The sequence below is a fragment of the Castanea sativa genome, chromosome 11 (assembly GCF_040712315.1).
Source record: "Castanea sativa cultivar Marrone di Chiusa Pesio chromosome 11, ASM4071231v1".
NCBI classification, from domain to species: domain Eukaryota; kingdom Viridiplantae; phylum Streptophyta; class Magnoliopsida; order Fagales; family Fagaceae; genus Castanea; species Castanea sativa.
The window spans coordinates 52,319,909-52,330,429 of NC_134023.1; the positions used below are offsets into that span (position 1 = coordinate 52,319,909).

Genomic DNA, 10,521 nt, shown 5'->3' on the forward strand with positions numbered 1-10,521 from the left:
AGCGGTTACAAGTAAATGAATCTTTATACCTTATACCAACCTACAGTTGAACCCTTACCTTAATACACAATTGGACATGTAATGTAGTGACAATCTATCTTTTTTAATGCATAGCTCCTAATACGTGACTAACCAATCGATGCGCGGATCCCAGTATGCAGCTTACACACTAACTTGAGAAATATGTTGGCTGCAAAGTTATTCAATTCATCCACACGATGATGATCAAAAAGCTCCTTAGTTACAAAACCCTAAGGTGTACAAACGCAGCAGCTTCTTCCAGAGAAATATGAACTATGGCAAATTGTCTCCAGTTACAATATGCATGTAACAATAAGTGCAATAACCTCTAGAAGGCCCTTAAAATAATCCTTATATATGTCTAGGGTTGTGAGAAAAAAACCCTACACAAATAGCTTAGATATGTGTAAAAAACAGATCTAGAAATCTGATTTTCGTAAACTTCGATAGATAAGCTATCTGTCAAGATACTATCGAGATTCGGGCTAAAAGCTCCTTTTAAACCTCGATAGATTCAATCTATTGAGCTATCTGTCGAGGTTTAAAATATAGAAATTCTTCACTTGTTTCTTGAACAGATTTGCATGGCTTTAACTCTTAACTTGAACACAAAGTTGCTTGAAGACTTAAATCATCCTAGATCTACCCAAATACAAGTAAAGTGCATTTTGTTAAAGGATTAGCCAATTCTAAATGACATATGTTCATAACAAGTTCCACATATATCTTAACAACCCGCAATTTTTTTAAATATATCTTATAGAATTCAAAACATGTATAACATATATATTGTATAAACCAATTACTGCAAAGAATGTAAATTGAAAATTCAAGTATGAGTTTGGTTTTCCAACTAATTTTGAGATAAGGGTTTTCATTATAATGTTGCAATAATTTATAAAATTTAAGTTCTTGATAAGGTAGATACTATCAAAATTAGTTGTCTAATATCCATGAACTCTAACCTTCATCTTCCTTATAGACAGTGATTTTAATAGAAAATTGTTGCTTTTTTATTATTAGAAAATGATAGAGTGACTAAGACCCTAGAGTTTTGGAGTTCAATGAACTCCAAAAAATTTGAAAATTTGAAAAAAAATTTAGCAGCCACTCAATCTAAATGCACCACAAATATAAAGGAATAACTTTTATTTTTCTCGCCACTACAGTGTCCACTAAACTGTTGTATTAGCATGCCAATCGTAACTAACCCAGGCATAGTCCTCATAATACTGAACAATCCTTGAAAATCTTACACATGCAAACAACAGTACTTGTTTTTCTAAGATTCTTCCTCATTAATTCATCCCCAATGTGACAGACACCATCTAGAGAGTGAACGATCATACAGAGGGGAAAGATAGAGCAAGAGAGATCAGAGAGAGGAGCAAAGAGCAAGAGAAGACAAAGAGAGAGTGACAATGAGAACGAGAGAAAATAGATCAATCAAATGGAATTGAAGAGAAGAGAAAGAGTGTAGGCATGAGAAGAGTGATTAACAAAAGTGGAAAAAAGAGGCAAAAGAAAGCTTACTGTGACTGCATGCGAGGCAAAGATTGAGCGTGAGATTTGATTAAGTTTCACAAGGAAAAAGGAGATAATTTATAAGAAGTGTTTCACACAGGGTGTGATAAGAGTTTGTTTTCCTAAATAATTTAGTGGAAAAAAATCTTTAAAAAATAAGTTGTATATTTTATAAACTTCTCTATTGATCAAATATGGTTTTCCTTTGATTGAAATTTTTATTTACTACCAAATACCAAAAACCCGGAAAACTATCTTTATATAAGGCTTTCCAACTAAACAAACAGAGCGTTTTTTTTTTTTTAAACAACTCTATCTCACGGAAAGATAAATAAGGAAGGTTGGGAGATTTGTAATGGCCCAGCCCATTATAAAAAAAGAAAAAAGGATTAGACTTTATGGAGTCACACATGCCCCACCTATGCATTTGTTCCCCACCACATATCCTTACAAAATATCTCCACACACTTTGGCCGGCCATTAATTATTTGTAGAAATTATTTGGAAATTCCCAAATTATAACGTGCTTTGTAAACTATTCATCATCATGAAACTTGCATTTTTCCTACCCCTATTAATTATTTTACTTACTGGGCTCTGTCTCATCCCATTTTTTTACAAAATTTTCAGACTAGGCAATGATTGTTTTGAGATAGGTCTTTTTTTATGGCTAGCAGTAGTTAGACTAACTATTGATGGAGGCTAGACTTTTGTGATGGAGATTTTTAGATGTATATCCTAGAGTAGGCTTGACCCATTCTTTTGAATCTAATAGTGGTTATGACTTTATTTCCACTGATGGGACAAATTAATGATATGTAATTATATTTATTAAGACCTCCATTCTTTCGTGGCCAATGGTCATTGTAATTATTGCATAGAGCTCTGGCTTACTTTGGGAGTATTGTAAATGAAATTATTATGATAATTCTTGATGCTAGTACTTGACATGAATTATTTGGATTGAGTTGTCAAAAATGATAAATCTACAGTACCTTTGAGATATTTTTCTCATGCTTTGGACCTTTTTGGGTTTGAGGCGTGACAAGATTATTTTCCAACTCAGTTAAAGTTGCTACCAAACATAGAAATATGAAATAGTTTTATAAAAAATATTTTTTGTAAAATAACTCATTTTAAATATTAACGTAGAAAAAAACAAAGTATTAAGTATGTGGTTTAAGATACGATAGGCAACAGTTCTAGAAAAAGTTAGGATTATTGTGAATTAATAAACTAGACATTTATTAACCCAAAAACTTTGTAATATCAAAATCAACTTAAAAAACCAACATCATAGAAATATAAATGTTTCCATAATAGAAATTTCAACTAAAATATGAGCTAGTTAACTCAGTTGATTAAATTTCTTGTCATAGAACCGAACAATGAATTAGGTTCTAATTGGATATACGAAGGATGTAACCTATCCTTCGATATTCGATCAGGAACTTCCTTCCAAGTTTTCTTCCCTACTTTATGGTTCTCCCTTCTCGCTTTCCTTTCATTAACAATTTTTGTTGAGTAAGAAATTTGATTCAAACACTGCTTATACCCAAAACTGATTGCTGCCTTGAACTAGTGATAAAGAGTAATCATCCTTGAGAAGGCCCCATAGGTACTATTCTGCTATCAAATCTGAAAAAAAAAATTCAATATCAGTTATTATTAATATTAAGAGCCTTAAATAACTCAAGATAACCAAAACTCTTAGTACTAAGGTTATAAAATACAATACCTTCTGATTATTTTATATCCGTTTCTTTGCCATAATACATGCATAGATGCACCATATATGTAATCACCTCTTCTACTTGGCTTGTATTGAAAAACTTCCAAAAATCTATTCGGCTTATCAATTTTAAGATTCTTAAACTTTCCAGTGAAGGGATCCCACAGTACAAGGTGCCCTTCTTTGTTTTCCATGAACAAATTACCATTCCTCCAAAATCCCAAAGGACGCCACAAATCCATTGTAGGTCCAATGCTAAAGAGTTTGATCCAAGACTCATTAACACCAAATTCAAGCAGCACCCATATATCAATGAATGTTGTTTGCTCTTTAGAAGGGAAGAATATCATAGCAAAGCAATGTCTTAACTCTGTAACCAACCTCCACCACCACCACTTATGGCGGCAATTCCCATTGTTCTCGACACAGTATTCATTTGGCACCAATGTAGTGCGGAAAGTCTCTTCGCTCATATTGAATGCAACAATCTCATCATTGAGGACATTGTCGCGACCACCAGAATCCGCATACCAATAAAAAACACCATCTCTATAAAGTGTCAATTTCTTTTGATTTAAAAAGCCATATGGTAGATCGACAAAAAGCTCCTTTAGAGAACCGCGATTTAAGCTATACACCTGAACTTCCTGCTTTATCTCCTGATTTGGAAGCCATAACTCGGAAGTGAGAATTCTCACCAACTTAAAGTCATTGGATCTAGCGTCAAAACCGAACCCAACACGGTCACTTGTGATAGACCAAATGGGATAATGGGACACAAAACTTGTAGCCTTGACGTCTAATGTGGAAGGATTCCACATAATAATGTCAAAGCCTAAGTCATAGTAAAGACAGAGAAAACCGTTGCAAGAAGCAACAATTTTGACACAAGTATAAGGTAGATAAATAGGACTAGGAGTTTGAGTTGGCATGCATTCAAGGTTTTCATGAAAGAGAAATGAACAAACTTCTGTTTGAATACGGGATTTATCTATGCCTTTGAAAAGGAGGAGCTGGTTTTGGGGGGTGCTAAGAATTGAGTGGTTGATAAGATTTTTGGAGTGAAAATCTGGGTTCCCAATGAGAGAAAGCCAAGTTTTGCAAACAGTCTTGAATTGTATGAGAGATTTTGGGGGCAGCCATGATAGTATATGCACCAGTAGCTCCTCAGGAAGATAGGTTGACATTGCTCTCATTCATGAATTATGATGAGCAATATTTCTAGTTTCTGTATGTGAGAAAGCTTGGTATTCCTACTTCAATTACAAGTCTTTTTTTTATAGGGAAGAGAGATTTCATAAAACTAGTAGCTAATTGATTGTTTACCCTATTTCTTATTTTAGAGATTGTACCAAATAAAGACTTTCATAGGGATAAACATTAGAAAGAAAAAAAAAATGAAAAACAATTTTCCTTAATTCACAAGTCTCCTCTAAATTTTATAATTTCTCTTTTTATATTTTGGAAATGAGCAGATTTGACCGAATCTTTTTGATTCTTGGAATATTACATAGTAAAATTACTAAAATACCCCCTTAAGTTAACGAACTCGCTGAAATACCTCCATTTTTCAAATAACTACTCAAAAAACAAAAATTAATTCACCTTCTTAATGAACCTTCCAAAACACATATCTAAATCTTATCCTTCATTCTTTAATTTCATCAATACTTCTCTCTTTTTCAATTTCATTTTTTTTTAAATGTATATCTAGCTTGGTTTTGTTAATTTTCTCTCTTAGAACCCTCAAATAGTTCCTATGATTTTATATTAGATTTACTATTACCCAACAAATTGCCAAAGTTCTATAGTTTAGTCAAGGTGCAAAGCAAGCATCTATATTAATAGAGTCTACTTAACAAGTTCCCTTATGGTATTTGTTAATTAACCATTTTAATTATAAAATTTTTTATACTACTTTTACAGTAAATATAAAAAGCTGTTAAATATATAATTACTTTTTTCTTTTCCCGAAAAAAATTCTAAAACTTTTTTATAAACCAATGCTCTAAGGGTATTTGTTAACATTGCCAGTATTAATAATCTTGGTAAAGGCAACGTAGACATTGAGACCATGGTATTTGCCAAAACCTATTAATTACTAGAGGGACAGGTATCTACTTACATGCCGCTCTATTGTTTTTCTTTTCTCTCTCTATAATATAGTTCATCTTTGTTTCCTTATTTTATGACCTTCAATTTGTCACGTGATTTATTGGACTTGTGTGTGTTTATTTGCTTAGATATTCAAATGGAAAATGAGAAATAAAATAAAATATTAACTAATATGCTTTTTGGTTCCCTTTATTATTTCTTTTTAGATTAGTGATTTGGAAATAAATGTGTTTTGGGGTGGTTGTTAAATTAAGGAAAGTATATTTGTAATTTCATTGTCACTACAAAAACCTTCTTTTAGGCGGTGTTTGTAAAACGTCGCAATAAACCAAAAAAGTGTCGTTGTAGACACAAAAGGTCTATCATTTCATTTTTTATTGCGACTGTAAAAAACGTCACTATAGCACCGTCGTACTAGGTCTATTGCAACTTTTAAAAAAATCACCATATATAACCCTTTAATAGCGTTCGAAAACCTTTAGTGACATTTTAAAAAGCACTAAATAGTATGCCTTTTTTGTTCTTTATTTAAGAAAATACGAAATTCATAAAACACCGCAAATAATCAATCCTATAGCGGTGTTTTTAAAACGTCACTAAAGCATGTGCCCTCTTGCTTTTTAGCAACATTTTTAAAACGCTGCAAAAAATCATTCTTATACGGCGTTTTGAAAATGATGCTAAATCATTTGTCCTCATGCTTTTTAGAGACGCTTTTAAAACACCGCAAATAATCAATCCTATAAAGGCGTTTTCAAAACGCCGATAAAACCTACTCATATATATATATATATATATATATATATATATTTTTTTTTTTTTCATTTTTGTCATATAAAAATACAATAAAAATCTGCCCATAAATACCACAATAACTAACATAAGCTTGTAATAGATCAAATAGACCTATTGATCACCAATATTCCACAATAACAAATGTACAAACTAACACATATTATCCATAGATTCAAATACATATAAATTTAGTACCAATACATAAAATATGTCTGAAGTATCATCTTGAATTTAATAAAACATTGTCTAACTACACAATAAAAACAACCATCCAAACTATGACAATATTACAAACAAAGTGTCATTTTGTTTAATAGATACAATGCTTCCAAAATAAATGTGGTAGCACAATAATAGTAGCCATAATTAAAAAATTTAAACACTAAATACATTCTTAAAACATTAAAATTTAATGTCCAACTAGCTTCTAAAGAATGATTTTGCATTAGTTGCATCATGCTAGCCATTTGGGTCAATTGCTCCTCCAAGTTATCATAATGAGTCATTTTCTCTATCAAAAAGCCACTTGACTCTTCAACTAGGTCACTTCAGTATCCCTTTCTTAACTTCTTATTTGAGCAATTGCAATAGTACTCTTGGCAATTCGTCCACTTGACAGCGTTTTTACAAATTTTGCTGGCATTTTAAAAACACCGCTAAAAACCTGTCAACACAACTAAAAGAAAACACACACACATCCAGAAGCCTCTTTTAACAAACTGGCAAAAAACCTCTCAATACGACCAAAAAACACACACACACACAAACACATCCAAAAGTCTCTTTTAACAAACTTATAACAAACCTCTCTCTTTCAAAAAAATGATAACAAACCATAAATTTATAATGCTCAATTTCTACTAGCTTCACAAAATAAATAAATAACAAACAAAAAATTCATCACTTGACCAAGATCTATTAGAATCAAAGAATCCCCAACAACAAACCATTTATCATCATCATCCAAACCTGACAAATCAACAATAGAGAATTTAAATTTACTAAATTTAACAATGACTCTAAAATCACACAAAAAAACTATTATAATTTACTAAATGTAACAAACTCATATTAATAAATACAAGAAAAGCCAAAAACCACAAAACCCATATAATTTCACCAAATCCAAACCCAATTTTTACAAAAATTAAAACTTACAGTAACATGCATGAAGCCAGACAATATCAAAATCAGTAGCCAAAGCAAGGTGGAGGGAGGTCCCAGTGGAGGGAAGGATGAAAGAGGGAGGGTCGACAGTGGAGGAGAAAAAGAGAAAGGGAAAAGCTAAGGGAAGGAGGGAGGTGGCGGCAGAGGGACAAGGAAGGATGGTAGCGAAGGAGAGTGGGAGGGTGGCGGTGGAGGTGGGTGGAGATCATGAGGAGAGAGAGAGAGAGAGGTGGCAAAGAGGGAGAAGAGGGCAGCGACAGCAACAGAGGGAAAAGAGGGCAGCGACAGCAACAGAGGGAGAAGAGAGTGTCGAAGGTAGAAGGGAAGGGTGGCGGTGGTTGGGCTTAGCTCATGGTGGATATGGGTAGAGTTCATGAGAGAGAGGGAGAGAGAGAGAGAGAGTTTCATGAGATTTTGTAAGGGAGTGAGTGAGGGAGGGAGTGACCGAGTGAGGAGGCAGTAGGCTAGTGGTGGTGGTAGTGGGCAGCTACGCTTCATGAGGAGAGAAAGAGCAGAGGAGTGAGGGGAGAGAGAGAGAGTGTGTGTGTGTGTGTGTATCATGAGAGAGAGAGAGAGAGAGAGAGAGAGAGAGAGCCGAATAAAAATTTGGGGAAAATCCTTAAGCAAAAGACTTAGAGTGGGAAACAAAATTTTGGGAAATTTTGTGCTGGAATGATAACAAATTTGGGGAAAATTTGACCTATTGCAGCAGTTTAGACGTGTCACTAAAGGCAATGTCTCTATATTAGAATATAGCGATGTTTTAAAAACGTCACTATAATGTTCTATCTGATAACTATTGCGGCAAGTTATAAGAATGTCTCTATAGTCTAGGAACACGCTGCTGAAAATATAACAATTTCAATGTTTAAAAAAAAAGGTACTATTGTTTTGGGCTATTGTGACATTATTTTAAAAAACGATGCTATATACCCACTCTTTAGTGGTGTTAGGGAAAAACGCCGCAATATACCTCTTTTAGACACAAATTTGAAAACGTTGCCAAAAAAAAAAAACACCTAAACTAGATGTCTTGTAGTGCGTGAAATATTTCAAGGATCAAAAGATTTCATTAAATGCAACAAATTAATTAACGGTTTGAGGGTATTTGCACATTTCCAAATTATAAAGGGAGAACTTGCTTACCACTAAAGTTAAAAGGGGAAATTGTGAAATTGCTCAGCTCTTGTGATGAATGAAAATGCCTTTTCCCCTAGGAAAAAAAGGTTGCCCCAACTCGTATATGACTTTACTAAGGACATGGGTTCATTTGTTTTTTTGGCAAAGTTTCAACTTCTTATAGTCAAACTTATAAAAAATAAAAATAATAAATTCCTAAGTTTTGTTGGAAATTGAATTTCCGTAACACCTACCCTCAGTGTCTACATTTTGAAGCCATTCAATTTAATAAAATTCAATGTAATTCATTAATCAAATTCGTCAATCATACAAGTTAATCGAATTTCTGATTTGGATTAAAAAAATCCAAAAATTTTCAATTTTTAGTAAATAGATAACACATATATTATTATTATATGCAGCCTATTTTGCAGAGCTCCGACCGTCTGAGCTCATGTTTCATTGATGACAAAAAGATATTTAAAAATTAGGGCTAAAGAAATTGTTACTTAGAACTGCAAATATTCTCTCGAACTCCTACTTCACACATTCGTCACTTAATTTCTAAAATAAGGAATTTTAAATAAAATTTAGGGCAAATTAAAACTTACTTATTTATAGTTTGACCAAAATTTAAGTTGCCTACTTGTGGTTTAAAATTTGACACTTTACCCATCTGAGGTTAGCTTAATTAAATTTTCATAACTCATCTCTATAAAAAAAACAAGACTAAATGTGTGATGTTGCTCAATTTTTATGTCACTCTCCTCAAAAAAACACAAAAAACATAAAAAATACAAGATCAAATAGGATAAAAAAGAATCCATCAGAACACTTGCATCATAGAATTTCAAATCACAGATAGACAACTTAAATTTCGGTCAAACCTCAGGTGAGTAAAGTGTCAAATTTTAAATTCAAATAAACAACTTAAATTTCAGTCAAACCACAAGTGGGTAAGTTGTAATATACCCTAAAATTTCATGTGAATTTTAAACATTTTGATAATCTATCATAATTTTTTATTTTAATATAATAAAAATTATTTCATATCATATGGCACATAAATAAGTTGGTAACTAAAATTCGTGGTAATGTTAACTGATTATCTTTTCTTTATAACAAGCGGTTATACTCTCATTTGTTATTGAACTTGATTTCCAAAATATCGAAATGACTTATTGATTTTTAGAATAAGTAAAACTCTATCAACTAAGTTTTGAAATTATATTTCAACTAAAATTCTATCGCCAAATGTTTTGTGAAATTTTATGTTTGTTTAATTATTTTGATTATATATCATAATATTTTCCTTAATATAGTAAATTTTTAGACTAAAGTTCACTTTTAACCTTTAATGTTCAGATTTGTTTTCATTTTGGCCTCTAATGCTTTCAAAAGTTTCATTTTGGCCCTTGAGGTTTGGTTTGAGTTTCAAAAGCACTATGTCGTCCAATTCTATTATCTCTACCCATTAAGTTCCATGTAGGATCCACCACGTGACATATGCTAATCCTACGTGTTAAAAATTCCACGTCACCATCCTGGCTGGACGTAAAAATAAATAAATAACAAATACAAATTATGAAACTATTGCTTCACCTATTTCCACCCATTTGAGCTCTTGCTTTGGAGTGAGATTTAAGTACATTGTTGGAGTTCATGGTGTAATCTCAAACCCATCTTTCTCTACCCTTTGTATGTCCTCCCTTAGAAGATATGATACCGCTTAATCCTAAAAATTAAATGTTTAAGATAAGGCGCAATACAGTACTAAGCAACCATGGGTAGGAAAATCTACACATGCTTGAGACTAGGCAACCCTTGGGTAAGAAAATCCTACGATAAATTTGATCACCTATAGAGGTTTCATTGATTTTTTTTTTTTTTTTTTCATTTCAATTAAGCTAAATTCACAGCCAAATGGAACTAGCCATTTTGGTTTGAGAGTTCTTTTAATCTTTTTCTAAAGACCATTTTAGCTAGGGGATGAAGATGCACATCCCTAGCAGCTTTCTTTTGTTTTTTAGATATAGTTTGTAATAACT

The 10,521-nt window shown here is 32.5% G+C and overlaps 1 protein-coding gene across 1 annotated transcript; it reads right to left on the reverse strand.

The window, feature by feature from the left end:
• Nucleotides 1-3,140: 3,140 nt before the first annotated feature.
• Nucleotides 3,141-4,464, reverse strand: LOC142616701 (F-box/kelch-repeat protein At3g23880-like). The gene is made up of 2 exons (XM_075789500.1): nucleotides 3,284-4,464; nucleotides 3,141-3,183 (listed from the first exon to the last, which is right to left on the reverse strand). The coding sequence occupies exons 1-2, from the start codon at nucleotides 4,462-4,464 to the stop codon at nucleotides 3,141-3,143; spliced, it is 1,224 nt and encodes a 407-aa protein (XP_075645615.1).
• Nucleotides 4,465-10,521: the final 6,057 nt, after the last annotated feature.